At 39.4% G+C, this 20,088-nt stretch overlaps 1 protein-coding gene across 1 annotated transcript; it reads right to left on the bottom strand.

Moving 5' to 3' along the window:
* Positions 1 to 1,451: 1,451 nt before the first annotated feature.
* LOC110928067 (probable amino acid permease 7) lies at positions 1,452 to 4,142 on the bottom strand. The gene is made up of 7 exons (XM_022171295.2): positions 3,974 to 4,142; positions 3,669 to 3,902; positions 3,495 to 3,588; positions 3,047 to 3,261; positions 2,740 to 2,873; positions 2,423 to 2,650; positions 1,452 to 1,964 (listed from the first exon to the last, which is right to left on the bottom strand). Exons 1-7 carry the CDS (start codon positions 4,026 to 4,028, stop codon positions 1,563 to 1,565), a joined length of 1,362 nt encoding a protein of 453 aa, XP_022026987.1. The 5' UTR covers positions 4,029 to 4,142; the 3' UTR covers positions 1,452 to 1,562.
* Between the last annotated feature and the right edge of the window lie 15,946 nt (positions 4,143 to 20,088).

Genomic DNA, 20,088 nt, shown 5'->3' with positions numbered 1-20,088 from the left:
ACAAAACATTGAACCAGGGTTAGCCGGTAACCTCACCGAGTTTCCACTGTGAAGGCGTTGTGGGACGCATTGGTGGTTACATATAGCAGTGGGAAAGATAAACTACAAACCTTCAATTTACACGTCAAAGCAAACGAACTCAAGCAAAACGGCTCGGCCCTAGAAGATTTTTGGATCAAGTTACAAGGCATTTGGGGAGAAATAGATCGAATGGATCCGAACCCAATGACCTGCTCTGCTGACATAGCAACATATGATATCAGGTCTGAACAAAAATTATTCCAATTCCTGAATGCTCTTGACAGGAAGTTTGACCCAGTCAAAAGAGAAATCCTTCGGTGGGATCAACTTCCCTCGGCTGAGCAAGCCTACGCGACTGTAAGGAAGGAGATGGCACATCAAGGAATCCTTGGTACCATCTCTGAAACTTCACAGTCCGGCGTGGCAGCGGGGCTTGTCGCTGGCGGAACCACTGAAATCGATGGACAAGGGTTAATCACGAAGGGACAGCGGTGGTCAGATTTCACTGGAAAATCATCATCCCGAATCAACAAATCCAAACTGAAATGTAGTCACTGTGATATGAGGGGACACACCAAAGAGTAGTGCTTTAAAATCGTGGGTTTTCCTGACTGGTAGAGTGACAATCACAAAACCAAGAACCCTAATCAAGAGGGTAAGGTTGCCACTGCCATAGGCAACTATAGTGTGCTACTAGCAACGACAGCGCCGAGAAGGATGGTGGTGGTGAAGCTTCCGAAGGAAATCTTTGGACCTGGCACTAAGCACCTAAAAGGCGAAGTGCTCTTGTCAAAAATATTACCTTTCCGCTCAAAAAAACTCAAAAACCCAAAAACTCAAAACCAAAACCAAAACAAACCAAAACCAAAACCAAAACCCAAAACTCAAAAACCCAAAACCAAAACCTAAAAAAAAAAAATCCCCAAAAACCCAAAAACCCAAAAACCCAAATCAAATCGAATACCAAAACCCAAATGGCCAAGTTGAATTTTGGAAATCCCATAATTCAACTTGAGGGGGAGTGTTAGAAAAAGAAAAAAAATAATTTAGAAAAATAATGGATTCGTTCTTGTAAAGCCTATAAGGCCACTGGGGGTGGCAGCGTTGAAGTTCCGTGATGGGCTTTTCAACGCGTGGAAAATAGGAAGATACCACCGCCACCATCAATTTATAACGCGTGATAAATACCAATTTCTTTAACGCGTGATTTTTTCAACGCGTGATATGATTTTGTGAGAGAAATTGTTGGTTGGGGGGAAATTGTTGGGTGTGGTGGTGAGTGATGACCATTACAACTAAAAAAGGTTCTGAGTGATGGAAAAATGGTTGCTGACATGACGGAACAAGATTGGATGTTTGTGAGTGATGGAATTTCATCACTAGTGACCACCCCACTCCCCTAAATAAAGGCTTGTTTTTCCTGTTTTGCATGCAAGATTTAAATCAATAAAATTCAGTTCTTTTCGATTATCCTTTGTCTCTGATTATCATTTACAACATTTTTACCATCCAAAAATTTGTATCAGCATTTCTTCAATTTACTACTTCATCTTTGCTTGGATGAGTCCAGCTACCGACCCAACAAAAGCCACCACCGATACCACCATCAAAACACCATGGAATATTTCAAGAACCACCCATTTTCGGCTCCAAGGTTTCACCTTTCTTTGCACTATATACATCTCCACCGGAAAATATATCGACAATGGCCATAGATTCAGTGCCCCTAACACACCCAGAATCTCATTGAAGAATGGGAACAACATCGCAATTGCGGTTGTCGTTGCAACGTATGCTGTTCTGAAACATATCCTGAACATGTTGAACCGAAAAACCGGCAATAATGGCAACTTCAATTCATGGAATCTTTCGAGAAATTCAGTGTCGGGGAACTTTTGCGTTAACCATCTCTCAACAGATGCAAATACTGGCTGGCTGTATAACTGTTTAAAACCGAAAGAATTGTGTTGGTCATTGTTTATATATTTACAAATAAAAGAAATTGACTTAAGGTCAAGTAGAACATAAAGCTGTTAAAAGAAACACTTTGAATTTTAAGGTCAAACCAGAAGGTAGAAAGTTCACTATTTGATAATCTTATAAATACAAATATGTGAATAATTTTGGTCTGGAAAATTTGATAAATGCCCATGAGTTTCAGTATGAAAACTGAAAAGTGATAGTTTTGACCTTAAAAGTCTGATAGCAAAGAACAGTTTGACTTTTGAGGTCAAACTATCAGCTACAGTTTTTAATATTTGAATAAACCTCAATCTTTCATAAGAATTTTTTTATCAATAGAAGCTTTATCAAAACCCATATCCATTTTAACTTGAAAGTCATTAATTTGACCTCAAAAGTCAAAGAGTGTCAATGGTTATGTGAAGTAATGAAGGTTTACCTGATATCCTCCTAGCAGATATATCAGAATGCACGCATTAGCAAAGGCGATAAGCCAATACGGTTCATAAAACCCGAATCCCGTCAAGAGGTTTCCCGGTGTATCATTTCCAAATGCAGCATACCCGAAACATCCACACCCGAGGTAGAAAATAGCTGTCAAAACCATAGCAATTGCTGAAGCCCGTTTAGTACTACTGTTTTCTGCTGGTGGTGACTTCACAGTATCCTTTAATACACCAAAAGCTTTATCTTTAACATGTGTATACCAAAATTGAAGATTAACTTTAACTTGATAATAAATAACAAATTAATAACCTGAATTTCTAAGAGAATAAGAGAAAACGGATACGCGAATGCTATGTCTCCAAGTGCTTGAAAAGTTAGCCATAATTTATTAGCTACACTGACAGCCGGTACTCCTGTAACGCTCCCAGCAATCTTGCCGTTTTCTGTGGTTTTCAAATAATCAGAACATGCGATTTAATTACAGGGTGTCCGGCATTGTGTTTTGAAAGTAATTGTGATACGAAGAAACTGTAATAAGATAATCACTTTCAATTTTCATAACATCAAACACCCATAAAAACCCGAGTGGGGGTAGAGATTTAAAAAGGGTTTGTACCTATGACTTGAGCAAAACCGAGCCCCAAACCAATAGAAGAGTAACTAAACGACATTGTGGCTGAAACAACCGACACAAAAACCATGCTATGCAAATCCGGTATCTGTGACATAAAAATCTGCACTACTCCAAACACCAACATATGAAAGTTGCCACCATATTCGCAATCACCATCATGTCCTTCTTTATGGTAACAATTGGCTTTCTGAATCGCACTGATGAATTATCAAGAACCGCAATTAGACCCATAAGTGTTGGTGATTTTAACGCCATCAAAATCGTTTTAGTATGGTTAAATTTACATAAGACGAAATAAACAATTGACTCGAGTTAGGAGGTGTGGACTAGGTCAAAAACTATTATGATTTTAACCATAGAACCTCAAAGCTATTAAGACATTCTACAAATACGAAACCGACAATTATTAACCTTAAGCGAGATTAACTACCTAATACAAGTAGAAGTTGTCACCACATAAGCAACCGCAGCTCCATAAAAACTCACATACTGAAGCAAACCGCATATCCACGCCTGTTTTTCGCCTGAAAAACACACCATCATTTACTACTTACCATCATATAAAAGATCAAAGATTGCTAAATATCTGATCAAACATTGTCACCTAAGATAACTCTAACAGCATCTGTATAAGACCGATTTCTAGTGCCAGTGACCGGATCAGGAGACCTGTAACAATCGGATAAAAGACACGCAGAAACATACGTCACAACCGCAAAACCAAACAATGCAAGCGGCCCGCCTATCCAACCGAGCTGAGCCGTGCTCCAAGCCAGTGACAGTACACCCGAACCGATCACCGCTGTTATAATATGTGCAACCGTGGTCCATACTGTGCCTGGTTAAGTTCAACAAAATCTTTTCAGACCAGTTTCACCAAAATCTTAAAAAAGCTAAAATCATTTTCACCTGTTCTTATTGTCTTGTCATGATCATCAATGATGGAACCTTGTTCTACTGCCATCTCTCCACAAAGAATTTGACTGAACCAAAACCACTTTTATTGCATCTTTGTTACACAAACATTTATGGTCATTTAATGTCATTGTTTTAACAAATGTGTCCAGATTCAACGTTTGTAAAAAATATTTGTCCAGATTCTTGGCTCCCTTTCTTAACAGTTGTGTGCCAAAAAGCAATAAATGTTTTGTGATTTTTGGATGGATATAAATGGAAAGAAGTAGTTGAAAAAGATGGCATGTATATGCACCGCCATAGATGGTCCAATAAGATCACCTTCTAAAATTGGCTCATGCAAAAGTTTGAAATTTTAATTTTTGATTTTCCATTTTCTACCTACAAAAGTTTAAAAAATGATGATGAGTTGGCAGCTGACGTTTAACAACACCCCAACCCGAATAAGATTAGATTAGGTTTCGATTTTGTACCTTAATACCGAACCAATGATTTTGAGCTTACGAGTGATCAAACGGAACGTGTTCAACGGGACGAAACTTACTCGCCGGCTGCTACAACGTGACTGCAACTTAAAAGATTTTATGAAAATGAGATGGAGGTTTCTGTGGTAACAGAAGATGGTGGGGTGGTATAAAACTGAAGATCTCATTCATGGATTTTTGCATGCCGCTTCTTACGCGATTCTGGTGAAAGTTTTGAACTAGTGATTAGACTAATAAAAAGTCAATGGTATAACTTGTTTTATTATTATAGTTTTGTCTGTACATGTTGCTTCATTGATTTTCCAACAATGTTTCAATCTAAACTTACACTTAAATTGTAATATATTCATTTTCTTCATAAAATCTTTATGTTGTGTGCCATATATAAGACTTGCTAAAATATAAAAGTACTTGAGTTTGAATGCACAAAATTATTATTATTATTATTATTATTATTATTATTATTATTATTATTATTATTATTATTATTATTATAATTTTTGTTAACCTTATTTGTTTTCAACTAGTATTTAACCTCCGCGTTGTGAGGAGGTGTCGTAAAACCGCGCTAAGTAGTAGGTAAACGACTACTTAAACCGACAATAATCGTACAATAAAAACATGAGTTTATACTGTCAAGTGACATAAAACGTCGAAAAAATGCGAACTTATACCGAAAGGTGCCGTAGAACGTAGACGAATCGAACTTAAACCGAAAAAAACTTCAATTCCTACAATGCCGGTATTGGCTCGGTTTAAAGTCTAAATAGATGAAAATAAATTTCGTGTAATTATAACTAAATAGCCAATTTAAAGAATACATATATAATTTTAATATATTATTACTATAAGGAAATGAAATGAATATGATTTTAATATTATAATAATAGTTATTTTATTTACTTTTTAACTTTAATCTTTTTTTTTCATATCAGGGGTTGGGATAAGCTTGGTGTCAACCGGTATCGAACCAGTATTGGTATCGAAAATACCGGGACGGTCCTATTCGGTATCAGTACATGAAGGTAAAATCCGGCACTAATACAGAAAACATCAAAAGTTGGTGCCGAATTGATATTGGAAATCTTTTGGTTCGGGAAATTCAGTGCTGCTACCCGGTACCATTTGCTCATCTCTGATCACGGTTACCGTACGAACAACGGTATCATACAACTTTTTTTGTTGATTTTCTTCAACTTTTAATTTTTTCTTTTTTTAGTTTCAGGGGGTAGGGATGAGCTCGGTGCCAACCGATACAGAATCGGTACTGATATCGAAAATACCGGTTACGGTACCAGTGTATGAAGGTAAAAAACGGTAGTGAACCGGTACCAGAAATGCCAAAAGTTGGTACCGAATTGGTACTTAAGATATTTCGGTTCGGCAAATTTGGTACTGGTAACCACGGGTTTCATACGAACAACATCGTTACCATACAACTTTTTGGTTGATTTTCTTTCGGTTATCTTTTAGTGTTTTTTTCTACATTTTCTTTTTATTCTTGTCAGCAGTTCCGTTTGCAACACGCTCGTAGTGATTTCAAAACATATGTAAACACAGACTAAATAACAAAAGAAATTCGCCGCAACGTGGAGAACTTCTTTAAACCTAGTTCTATATTAATAGTGGAATAAACCCCGCACGTTGCGACATCGAGAACTCGGTTGGTTTCGATGCACTTGGTATAGCAAACGATAGTATCATTTCAATATATTTTATATATTAGTGGTGGGATAAATCTCGCGCATTGTGGCTTTGAGAACTCGGTCGATTCCGGTGCACTTGGTATAGCAAAACGAATAGAAAGTTGAAAAATAAATTCAAAAAATATGTTTAAAAGAGTATCAACAAAAAATGTCTAGAAGGGTATTGACGTGCCAATGATCTCTAGATCAAGTGGTGGAGGGCTTGCATTTCTCTTGAGAGATGCAGGTTCGACTCCCACTTGGTGCAGAGTGAGGCACTGGTGGGCAATGATAGGAGACCCAGGGAAACCTGGGTTGGATCCTTAAGCCAAACGGGTTTTACCGATAATTTCACTGTCGTGTCTACGGGCGGGTGGGTTACCGGGTTTTCCCCGGAATTGGTGGTGGACTCGGGTTACCCTCGGAGTACTCCGTTTGTCCAGTGGGTCCCCGAGAATGCTCGGGATTGAGTTTGTTGGCCGTTCAAAAAAAAAAAAAAAAAAGAAGGGTATTGACGTGTGTGTGGTTCATCAAAAAACCTTTTCAAAAATTATTCGTTTTTTTGTACGCAATATAAAAGATTTTATGAAATATAAAGTTTTAACCAAAATCAAAATACGGTTTTCATACTAAACTAACTACAATAAAAGTCAAACTTTAAATGCAATTAATCAAATTAAATTAACAAAAAAGAATAAAAATACGCAAGATTACTGTATTGTGGATTCATGGGGTTACTGGTTAAGTTGGTATTCTTGTTCATCGCATTTTTTTTTAATTTTACAAATGTGTATTCATAAGGTTTAAAGGATTATAATAAAAGTTTACTAAGTAAAAAAATGAGAATAAATACTAAGAAACAAAAACGTGAAAATGAAAAGGCAGATAATTGAGTCACCCATAGCTTTCTCACTCTATTCTAAGTTTTTTGCCTACATAGGAGGTTTAAGCCCCCAAAGATTACCTTTAGGTCCAAACCAAGAAAACAAGCATTCTTAGGTACCTTGCCAATTCATTCAGCGAGGTTCAATAACAATTCTGCCAAAAGCCTGTTGCAGGTTTCACTTTTCTGACATATGACTGAACCTCGCTGTTTATAATAGCAATGTATCGAACCTCGCTGTTTATAACCACCATCTACACAAGCTCGCTGTTTTGAACAACATGTTTCTAAGAAACCTCGCTGATTTATTCAGCCAACTACATAACTTCGCTGTTTGTTTGTGCATGCTTAAAGAACGTCGTTGTTTATATGTACAAGGCTCAATAGCCTCGCTGTTTGTATGTACAAAGCTATGAAGCCTCGCTGTTTATTACAAAAATCTTAAAGAGCCTCGCTGTTTATTACAAATACCTTAAAGAAGCTCGTTGTTTTTTTGTGCCATCTTGATTCTTTTTTTAAACTGCAGGCTTCACGTGACTCCTTTTCAGTTTTTGTCATGCAGTCGTTGTTTATATGTACAAGGCTCAATAGCCTCGCTGTTTGTATGTACAAAGCTATGAAGCCTCGCTGTTTATTACAAAAATCTTAAAGAGCCTCGCTGTTTATTACAAATACCTTAAAGAAGCTCGTTGTTTTTTTGTGCCATCTTGATTCTTTTTTTAAACTGCAGGCTTCACGTGACTCCTTTTCAGTTTTTGTCATGCAGCCTTATTAATTTTCCATCAGCCATGCAACATTGAAAACATAAAAAAGAGATGTGTGTATTGAATGATAAAATTTGAAATAGGGAAATAGTGTTTTGCAGAGAATAGTCTCTTCAAATATAATTAAATTTTGCATTGCATTCATTTAACCATATGTATGATACGCAGATTCTTGTAATAGTATTGTATAGAGCCATCTAATCACACCTTACATTTTTTGTACAATTTAGAATAGTAGTTTGCGGAATACTGTGGTTACTCACACCTTACATTTCTAGTCATATCAGATTATCAATGGAATCCACATACCTATCTTGCTACATATATGTACCTAGAATATGGTTTACTGATACAACAAAAACCGTATTAAAAAAACTTTCATACAAACCATCCAGACCAAAACCTCACCCTAGTTTAAGCACACATAAGAAATTCTCAAACTTAAAAATGAGTTACCAATTGAATCCTGGTCCTCTCAGTAACGTGGTTTTGTTTTTACACAAGGAACACCGTGCGTTAGAGGTTTATAGTCACCCGGAAAATTTCCGGTCACCCGTAAACATCAAGCATTCTGATCGTTCGTTTTGGAAGTTGGTGAGGCAAAATCCTATAGGACCACGTGTGAAAGGTTATATACGTGAAGCAGGATTTGGTGGGGTGCTGGATAGTGGGTACCGTTATATAGACCACTCGTTAATAACGGCGTTGGTTGAGCGGTGGAGGCCTGAAACCCACACGTTTCATCTCCCAGTGGAGGAAACAACTGTCACGTTACAGGACGTTAACGTCTCGTGGGCCCTGCCAATTGAGGGGGTGCCGGTTTGTGGGGCGGATAACGCCGTTACATTTTCTGAGGCTGCGGACACGTGTGTACTCCTGCTTGGGTTCACTCCAGTGGGAAATCAGCTCAGCGGTAAACGAGTTAGCTCTGTTCGTATTCTCGCTGAGTTAAAGTCTACTTTTCTGAAGCTGAGGCAACGGACGATCAGTGCATTATACGTTCACGTTTAATAATATTTTATCTAATAGGTTGTACAGTTTTTCCAGATAATTCGAACAACTGGATTAATCTTCATTTTTTTACAATACTTAAAGAATTTAAGTTCATGTGCCAATATTAGCTGGGGCAGTGATGTTTAAGCTTTCTCTACAGAAACCTGTGTAACGCTACAGCACCCGATGCTGTAAGCGTTACCGGACCAATGTCAATTCTACAAGTGTGGGCCTGGGAGAGGATTCGTTGTGTGGCACCCGAGCCTTACCACCGGTCTAATTCAGGGGTGCTTGTTTATATGATGATGGAGAACCTTGTAAGAGGCAAGTCGCTCTTTGTAGATAGTGATGTAGAAGACCGAGTTTTTTTTTTTCTTTTTCTTTTTTTTTTTTTTTGCAGAAATAGGTGGTTTGAGCTACAAAAGAGTGCTGCTAGGTGGTCAACCAATTTGTTTTCAAATATAGGTGTTTCGCTGAATGAAACAGCGAACTTCAGCTCACCACCTTCTGACACACTTCTGGAAAAGCTGTGCAAAAGTTAAGTTCGCTGTTTTGATAAACAAATTTCCTTCAAGATCGCTGTTTGGTTTAAAAAAGTAAGACAAGGTCGCTGTTTCATGCAGATATCTAGCTAAGTTCGTTGTTTGATGATGCAAACTAATTTAAGTTTGCTGTTTGGTCCAGAAAAGTGCTATAATTTCGCTGTTTCATCAATATATCTAATATTAGTTCGCTGTTTCATACATAAAAAGTGATGTAAGTTTGCTGTTTCATCCAGAATATTATTAAGTTTGCTCTTTCATCAAGAAATGTATTATAACTTTGCTGTTTGATACATAAAAAGTGAAGTAAGTTTGCTATCCAGCATATTATTAAATTTGCTGTTTCAATGCAGAAAGTCTATGCAGAATCACGTGATACATAAAAAGTGAAGTAGTTGCTGTTCACATGTGACTTCTCTTTAAATTTTTTTCAAATTATATTAAATTTGCAGTCACTTTTCTTTTGAAAACATATTAAGTTTGCTGTTTGATGTTGCATATTATATTAAGTTTGCTGTTTGAAGTTGGAAACTTAAATTTAGAATGCTTTTTGGTCGTTGAAATATATATCATGGAGACTTTGGTTTTTATCTTAAGTTGGTTCACTGCTTCTTCATTTTACCCAATATAAACTGATGATGCACTATGTTCATAATATCATGTTATTCGTTACAAAAGCTGCTTGTGGTTGGAGATTTGAGGCGATATCAGAATCTCTTAAACTATGCCGGAAGATCATTCGGGACATCATTCATTATGACGTTTTTCTCGGCTTTAAATTTCGTATACCAAGTGAGAATACCTTGTGTGAAGGAGAACGATCCTTCTTTTCTATCGTATACCAAGTGAGAATACCTTGTGTGAAGGAGAACGATCCTTCTTTTCTACCACCTTCACACGTAAGGTGTACGAGGATAATGACTGAACAGCTGCTGTGGATGCTTCTACAGCTGCTACTGAATCTTCTAAGACTCAGCCGCTTAGGTGGTTGGGCGGTTTATGATGTGTTCCTGAGCTTTAAATTATTCTGGAACTTCTGGTGGGGGTATAAGCTGTAGAACAGTTATTATCACCCCCGTTTTCAGTAGGAGATTTGGATCATAACACATTCCAAGTCGCATTTTATCCCATGTGACTTGGCGACGGAAATGTGTTGATGAGATCCTATTGTAATGTTGTTCGCTCCTACTGCATCAGCCTGTTTTTTGTTCAACCTTCCCTGTCACGCTTATCCGGGCTTTTCTAAATCCTCTAACATTACTGAAGCTGCAGAATTGTCACCGAGGGTGCGAACAACCCGTCCTGGTCGAAGAGCCAGTGATGGCCTTTTGACCTTATATCGAAACTCGATATACGAAGAAACGGGACGGGTTTAAATTCATTAAGCTTCTATGTGGCACCTCTCCATTAGGATTGCTTTGTTAAGTAACATTGTATTTTTGCATGTATGTAATTAAAATAGTACGGCATTTATGTAATTTTCGAGTTTGATAGATCCTATTGTAATGTTGTAATGTTGTTGAATTACTTAATAAAAAACCTTGTTAAATTTTGTGTTGTAACATGCTATGTTGTTGAGACCCCGGTATAAACATAATTTCAAGCATGGTTCAAACAAAATAATTAGAACCGAATTAACTATATTGTTCTGAACATGATTTTTAAAAACGAATAATAAAATCCGAATAACAGACACTAGTTCAAACAAACGGGGCCATATATGTAATTAAACTTGTTTTAAGACAACTTACATTTTTACTTCTTAAAATATTCAAAAATATTAATTATATTTATATTAACCCACAAGATGGTGGGACCACCAACTATCTGGTTCCTCAACACTATAAATACCCATTGAATTAGGTTCTAACCTACACTATCTTTCTTTAAAACATACACTATACTAACCAAATCCAGCTTACACAACCCACCCATCCTTAACATTTCCCTTTCTTAGATCATGGATTCTTTTCGGCCATACCTCGTAAGACTATATTGGGGCGGTCTGTTTTCCTTTGTAAATGGGGTTGTTCAGTTTGACCAATCCATGCTAACAACCTCATTCGTTATGCGACAGAAATTGTCGTATGACGAATTGGTGGATTCAATGTGTAATCATGTTCAACTACAGAAAGAATCGTTGCGCCTTTCATTGTTATTAGGGTACACGTATCAGGGTATATCTCAGACAACACAAATTTTCAACGATAATGGTGTTGAAATGCTGCACTATTTAGCCGGAGTATCGGAAGGCAACTTCATTGCCGAGATCTATGTTCAGTGGGAGGCAGTCAATCCCGTCCAACACATGAGTTTCACAAACCTTCTGCATGACATTACACAACGTAATGTTGTTGACAACCAGTTTTCCGATGAAGATGACGAGGGATACGAGCAAACAACTCAAGAACACCACCTAATGCCTCATGTTGATAACATAGTAGGTCCGTCGTCTTAGTTTGTGGTCGGTGACGACAATAATGATGGTTTTGATGACTCGGAAGGTTCCAGCACAGAAGAAAGTTCTGAAAGTGAAGAGGCACCACCATCCGACGATGGCACTTCTGGCGACGAGGCTGCATTAAACCAACACGTTGAGTTTACCCTGGCTCAGCTGAGGTCTTCTAGGCCTATCATTCCAGGGACACATGACGACCCAGACGAGGACGAGGACGAGGAACTTAGGGATTACATGTGTCCGGATTATGAAGTTAATCCAATGGACGTATGGAATCCAAAAGTAAAACAGATACGTCTGGGCATGTATTTCATATCTAAATAGGAGGTCGACCTTGGTGTCCGAGAATGGAACATTCGGCGTGGAAGGGAAATTTTTGTGATGGATAGTAAACCAACTTTATACAAAGTTAAATGCTACACCAGAAACAAAAATTATAAAAACCCTTTCTCCGGTGCTCCTTTGTGTCAATGGCGTGCAACCGCCTCAAAACAGAAACACCAACACATGTGGCAAATTACCAACTGGGCACCTGCCCACAATTGTTATTCAACGGTGGTACGCAACTTTCAGGAGCTGCCGAAGTACGTGTTACGGATTCAGTCTCGAAACCCTGGTACGGTGGTTTCATGGTTTCATCATCCACATTCGGCTCCCGGACATCCAACCTTCAAATATGTTTTTTGGGTTTTTGGTCCCTCTATTCGTGCGTTTCATCTCTGCCAGCCTGTAATCTCTGTGGACGGCACACACTTGAAAGGAGGGTACCGTGGTAAGTTGTTGGCTGCGGTAACCAAAAACGCCAATAACTACATAATGCCAGTGGTGTACGCTCTAGTTGATGAAGAGACGGTTCATAGTTGGTGTTGGTTTTTCCAAAATTTGAGGGAATACGTCACCAGAGACTGTAACAATGAAATTTGTGTTCTATCAGACCGTCACGCTGGGATAGTTAATGCCATGGAGAACCTTGAGGATTGGAAGGAACCAAAAGCCTACCACCGTTAATGTCTTCGGCATGTAAGAAGCAATTTTAGTGGAAGGTACAAGACGAAATCTCTTAGGAAGCTGTGTTGGATGATCGGGAGCACAAGTCAACACAGAAAGTATCTTTGGGCTGTATGGGAAATGAGGATGTTAAATCAGGATGCTTGGGACTACCTGAAGGACATTGACAAAACTAAGTGGACTATTATTCAAGACCGCGAAAACCGTCGTTGGGGTAACCTGACGACGAACATCTCCGAGTCTATGAATAATGTCTTACGTGAAGCAAGACTCCTGCCAGTAAAAGCCTTGATCCATTATACGTTTACCAAGGATGTATCAGAGTATTCTCGGCACACGCAGATGGCCCAAACCTGCAACACCCCTCTACCCCCTCGAATTTGGTCTAGGTTTAACAAACTGCATTCCGTCGCAATGCAACATGAAGTGTCCGTGTACGATGTCAGAGATGGTCGCTACTCGGTCGTTTCAAGGGATGAAACAAATGGTGACGGTGGAAACGAGTACACCGTTGAATACATACGGCGGCGGTGCTCATGCGGGAAATGGAAACTGCTTAGATTCCCTTGTTCCCATGCTATCGCCGTTTGCACTTGGAGGGGTGACCAACCACATATCGTTACCGATTCCAAATTCCACACGACCACCTATCAGGATCAGTACAACGGTCATTTTTACACCCTAGGACACAAAGAAGAGTGGGAAGAACCGACTTGGACAATTCAAGGGGACCCTTCGAGGGTTACAACACATCGAGGCAGGGTTCATTCTAGAAGAATTCAAAATGAGATGGATGTCAACTATCATGATGAACCCTAGGCACGTCGATAGGATAGATGTGGAGAAGCAGGGCACAACAGGAAGACCTGTGGCCGACGTTAAGTTAGTATGTTGTTGTGGTTTTTACTGTTAAATGTTAGGTGTATCCTCCTCTGTTTGGTTTTTGGTATTTTGTGTTTGAATTTGGAGTTGGTGTAATTTAACATTTAATTCAGTTGTTCCAAAAATAAGTAAGAAACATTAAACACAACAACACAAGTATTATTGAATTGAAATACATAAGACAACAGCTAAAGTAGAAAATGGAATCAAAAGGGTGAATCAGAATCGCTATCGTAGTTCTGATATTGCTCCCATGGATCATCACTAACCACTGCGTCATCTGATAACGCATTTGAGTCGCGATCGCTGTCAGATTGCTCAGTATGCCTACAGTAGTAGTGGCGTCCATACCTGCATATGGGTCGGATAATACCAGGTAAGGATGCTCCCCTTTCGACAACTAAGATGTACGGGCGGTTAGGGTTTTGCACAAAAGAGGGATGTTGTGGTGCTGTCATGAAGGAAGTTTGATTTTGATTTTCCTGACTAAGATGATGTGGACGGTAACGATGTTGGTCTAGCGGTGAAGGTATGGGACGGGCACGCAGCTGTTCAGTGGAGGGGAACACACTATTAGGGTTTGCTTGTCGAGCAATTTGGTTACGGTTGGGTTGTGGTTCGAAGAAGTTACAGTTGGGTTGTGGTTCAACAAAGTTACGGTTGGGTTGTGGTTCAACAAAGTTACGGTTGGGTTGTGGTTCAAGATTTGCAGGTTTGGCTCCCTTTCATGTAAATGCAAATGAAAATGAATGTGGAATTCGTTATCACCATCTGCCATCTGAATGACTTGTGAGGTGAGGTGAAGATGTGAAGATACATTGGTGTGATAGGTGGTATTTATAGAGAGGAGAAGTGTAGGGGTAATGATTAGAATACTACTAAACCTAAACTGCTTATACAATAAACGAGAATAACATTCAACTAAACACAAAACAAAAGAGGATTACGACATAAACTGGTGATACAACAAACGACAAAAAAGATTCAACTAAGCACCCCTACAACAAACATCTTGCAACAAAGTGAACAACCCTATTTCCAATGGCAGTCACCTGTAGAGGATAGTTCTGAGTCTGAATCTTCTCCAGAATATGGGTTGTGCCAAACACAGGACCAATCTTCTTCTTCTTCCTCATAGTTCCAAGCATCCTTCAGCACTTCCGGGTCGTAATCCTCCTCCGGGTTAGGGTTGAAATCAAACTGTTGTGTGTCATCATCATCATCTTTTTAACAAGGGGAATTTCTTCAACCTGTTTCTTTTTCCCAAGAACGTCCCTCTGTTTCTCCAGTTGATGAATCACAACAACACCGGAAGACGAACCTCCTTCCTCGATAGCATCTGATTTTTTCGATTTCTTTTCAACCTCCAAATTAGGTAGCTTTGGGGGTAGTTCCTATTCCAAACAAGCTTGGATGTCTTCTTCACTCATGCAGCTGTTTTGGAAGTGGGAGAAGGGAAGTAACCGTTTCTTACCATTCCGGTTATCCATTATTGAGAAGTTGGTATTGCAGAGAAGAGGGATGAGCACCAATGGAGGGTTGTGATAACAAATCGTCTGTTTTCCAAGGGTATTTATAGAGAAAAAATTAGGGGTAAAAACGTAATTTTAGTTTGAACTGGTCTAAAGTGATATGGAAGGGGTTGCTCGCACCTTCAGTAACGATTCTGCAGCTCCGGTGATGTTTAAACCTTAGGAACACTTCATACGAAGACTCATCTCTTTTTCATTGCAGACACCACGTGATGTCTGTTGTTCAGACTTCACGTGGTGTCTGCAAAGAAAAAAAGATACGAGTTTTCAAGAAGACTCAATAGCAGCAGTAGGAAGCAATTCAGCTGTAACAGCAAACTAAGGTGACTATTTATAGATGAAACAACGAACTTATGATAGATATAAGGATGAAACAACGACCTTATGAGTATTCTGGATGAAACAGCAAAATAGTATAACATTTCAGCATGAAACAACGAACTTATGGTAGATATAAGGTTAAAACAGCGACCTTATAAATATTCTGGATGAAACAACGAACTAGTATAACATTTCAGCATGAAACAACGAACTTATGGTAGATATAAGGTTGAAACAGCGACCTTATGAGTATTCTGGATGAAACAACGAACTAGTATAACATTTCAGCATGAAACAGCGAACTTATGATAGATATAAGGTTGAAACAGCGACCTTATGAGTATTCTGGATGAAACAGCGAACTAGTATAACATTTCAGCATGAAACAGCGAACTATTACAATATTTCAGCATGAAACAACAAACTTTACTACTTTGATTGTTGAAACATAAATAGTGACTCATACCCCCATCTCAAATTGCACCAAGCACACACAATAAGGTTTTAAAACATAAAATGGGGGACCCGGAACACTCGTTTTTGGAGCTGGAGGAAGTTCCCGATACCCCCCCCCCTGAAAAGATCCCCAGAAAGACAGACTGACAGACTGGTATTATTACCCAATAGAAGAGTCTAGACTGTGGTCAAAAAATGTAATGGCATTCTATCATAACAGCGAATCTTCTTTCTGTTATAACGGATTCCTTGGAAGGAGACAACTCGGATCCGAGTTTTGGGGTGCCCTACTTGGATACGAGAACTACGGTTACTTGTCGGCACTGGTAAGGAGTCTAAATATAGGTTTTCCAAAAAATATGTTTTATTCTTATGTTATACAACTTTCCACCTTGTAGCATGTGTGTGGTTGGGTGACCAGAATGATGAGGTTCAGATGGATTTTAATAAAAAAATCCAGAAAACCAGAACAGCTGTTTCCATGGACGACTCTCCCACCGCAATTCGTGGACCTTCTGGGTGAGAATCTGAACCACCGTGTGTTACCTTTTGCCATCGGATTAAGGAACATTACCCTCCATTTTGGGACATCGATATGGTAACACTTACATCCCCCACTGTTTATTTTAAACCAAATATGTTTAACTTATAAGTTTTTATCTCAGGTTTATATTCCAATCTGTGTTGACCTTCAAGACTGATTCATGGTTCGTGTTGATATGCAGACACTTCACCTTACCTTATATTTTACTGGAACGAGTGCTTCAAGTGGTTCTGATGGGTCAAGCTTGATTCAAGTTAGGGTGTACCCAACCTTAATAAAATTTGAATCGTTGTTCAAAACATTTTTGGAGCAAATCTCGTACTGGGAACATTCAGGACGCCCATACGTGGAAAAGACAATGGTGACACATACTGAAGTTTGCCAACATCAGAAGGAAAACCCAGGACCTAATTCAGGGGTGTTAGTTTGTATGTTGTTAACTAAACTGGTTAATGACGAGGAGCTCGGGATTGAGGGAGATCTTGACGAGGCTTGCGCGAAATACAGACAAGAGATGGCGGATGAGTTTTATGCAGCTCGTTTTTCACCTCCAAAAGTGTAATAAATGATGAAATGCTTTATCGTATTTGTATTAGGTTTAAATTATTAAATAACATTATCCGGCACCTTCTTATATCGAAAATCAAAAAATGGCTTTTTGGCCCGTTCTGGCCCCTCCAAACGAGGGGAAACGACCTCCGGCGAGGCGACACCACTGTTCGACGTCCTTATTCACCCTAGCATAAAACACGGAGAAACCCGGTGACGGTGACCTGTGATGCACCGGTGAGAAAACGGACTCAGAAAAGGGTAGATGGCCCTTTTTTGCCAAAAAACCAAAAATGACTTTTTGGCCCGTTCTGGCCCCTCCAAACGAGGGGAAACGACCTCCGACGAGACGACGCCACCGTTCGACGTCCTTATTAACCCTAGCATAAAACACGGAGAAACCGGTGACAGTGACCTGTGACGCACCGGTGAGAAAACGGACCCAGAAAAGGGCAGGATGGCCCTTTTTTGCCCAAAAACCAAAAATGGCTTTTTGGTCCGTTTTGGCCCCTCCAAACAAGGGGATGCGACCTCCGTCGAAACGACACCACTGGTCCACGTCCTTATTCACCCTAGCATTAAACATGGAAAAACCCGGTGGCGGTGACCTGCGACGCACCGGTGAGAAAACGAACTCAGAAAAGGGCAGGATGGCCCTTTTTTCAGAAGTGTCAAATGCAACAATAGGAAGAAACCTTTTATTTTTATTTTATAGATAGTACGAAAGTACAATTAATAAACCTAAAAAACATTCATCCTAAATACAACGCCATCTATAAAGCTCATTAGCCATGTGGCGACGGTAGCTGATACAAGCCTCTTCTACGTCACTTTCTACAATGAGCGACTTGCCTTTTACAAGGTTCTCGATCATCATACAGACAAGCACCCCTGAATTAGCAATGTTACCATTGTCCTGAGGCACAGCATCTTGAACTAAACCAAATGAAACTTTTTTGTTTGTGCAGTATTTCGAGTTTCACCAATAGTGGATTTGGTCAAGGAAATGCTTGAAGAAAATCGGAAAAGTGTCCATGACGTTTTCAACCAGCCATCATTTTTCATGTCCCCATCTTTGATCAGTCCAATATTGTGTTATTTCCATGTTAAACATATCAACACGGAATAGTAACCGGTCCTCCTACTTAATCTATATCGGAATATACAAATAATCAACCTCCCAAAATGGAGGATACGGTTCCTTCCTTCCCGCCATGTCTAACGCGCTTAAACAACCCTTCGTATAACACACGTCTTCAAAAAATTGCGGAGGTAAAACCGTCCAACGCATTTTCGTTGACGGGTCTTTTAAAAGTTTAGATTGTCGTAGCCGCATTAGCCTTAACGTCCAGGCTTGAACATGCTGCAAAAAAATATTATATGTAATCAGTGATTTGTATTCAAAAATTTTATAATGGTAGGATTGGAATTACAATGCCATTTAGGCATCCATTAGATTTGTAGCCTAGTAGGCTACCCCAAAAGCTTCTAGGTAGCTGTATTTCCCCTAAAAAGCGAGAATAACAAAAAGGGGAATCCCCGTTTAGGTAAAATTCAACAACATCCTTTGACCATTTTTCGGACTCGTCGGTTGGAAATGCAAAAAATTTTCTTTCTGGAGGGTTGCCAGCAGGTTTACTCGACTGAGCGAACGACCTGGAGTTATGTAGGATAACGTTTCGGGTCGGCTTTGGAAAAGACGAAGTGTTGGAACGACCGCTAGGACGTCTTAATTTGTTTAGAATCGAGCTTGAGTTTTTCTGGACAGCATGCGAATTGTCTTGTTCATCAGCTATTTGCTTGTTACCTCGGTTTGCCATAATTGAGAGATGTGGGTGTGGTTTTTGTGGAGTTGTCATAGTTGATGGTGGGGGTATTTATAATGGGTGGATGTTGAATTAAATAACAATTTACTATATTTTTTAAATTACTCATTGATCAATTAAATAATAGTACAACGTATTGCATCATTAACTACCACAAAATAACATAGTATATTAACGTAAAAATATATTACAATATTTGACAAATAATTACTGGTCATTCCGTGGAAACAGGTTAAGGTTCAAGTCGTCGCCCCAGTTTAAGGGGTTTGGTTCAGGATTCTCATACCGGCTCCGGTGATCTTCGTGACTTTGGTGTTGAGCAAAGTACTGATAATCCGTTTAGCTGTCCGGCATAAAGGACATGACCTGTGACGCGGGGGTAGTAAAGCCCGGCTCACTTCTGTGGGGGTCCACAACTTGATTATTGTTTACATCCACAGGGTTATCGGCTAAAGGAAATAAGTCGTTTATGTCATACTGTCCCTCGTTGCATGCTGTAGCCAAAAGTGACTGCCAACTATCAGTATCATTATTTGCGCCTCGATTGACACCGTCAAAGGTGTTACCAACATTTTCTACACCACCAAAGTTTCCACCATAATTTTGATTTTCATTAAAAGCTGATCCGGATCCCCCCTGTTTCGAAATTCCTGCCCCAATATGACGTCCCCGTCTGTTGCATGTTTCCACCACCACGTCCACGACGCCGTGGCCTGCCTAACCTCCGAGTGCAAGGGTATGAAGCAAGGTCCACCGGCTCTTGTGTCAGATGAGTCGGATACTGTGTGTATTCTGGAACATTCGACATATCAAGGGCCCGATACGCCGCACCCTGAACGAAGTCCAGATCTTGAGATCGGTGTATCACACCCATCGTCTCTGACTGAAAAAAATAATAGTTAATTATTATTTAACAAAAAGTTAATTTTTATTTAACAATATGATGAATAATAATAAAGGTAAATATACCATCATTTGGACTCTTGCTCCTTCATCTTGGTACCCACTCATAGGGCTAGATGGTAACCGTGGGTTAGTCAAATACAACACCGTATGCTGCATATACCAAGCCATATAATCGTTGGCGATGGAATAAGATGTGATTAATTTTCCGTTTACCACGTTATCATGACATTGGTCCCAACCACGAACATACGGATTGTGGCGAGATCTCCAGTTCC

This window comes from Helianthus annuus, chromosome 3 (genome assembly GCF_002127325.2).
Source record: "Helianthus annuus cultivar XRQ/B chromosome 3, HanXRQr2.0-SUNRISE, whole genome shotgun sequence".
NCBI lineage: Eukaryota > Viridiplantae > Streptophyta > Magnoliopsida > Asterales > Asteraceae > Helianthus > Helianthus annuus.
The sequence above is the reverse complement of the archived record's forward strand: the minus strand, read 5'-3'. Positions and strand labels throughout refer to the sequence as shown.

Excerpts from the sequence above, each read along its gene's own strand:
- LOC110928067 (XM_022171295.2), bottom strand. The coding sequence starts at position 4,028 with ATGGCAGTAGAACAAGGTTCCATCATTGATGATCATGACAAGACAATA. Across the intron at positions 3,262-3,494 it reads ACAACTTCTACTTGTATTAG|TGCGATTCAGAAAGCCAATT; the intron begins GTAGTTAATCTC and ends ATAATTCATCAG. Across the intron at positions 2,651-2,739 it reads TTATTCTCTTAGAAATTCAG|GATACTGTGAAGTCACCACC; the intron begins GTTATTAATTTG and ends GGTGTATTAAAG.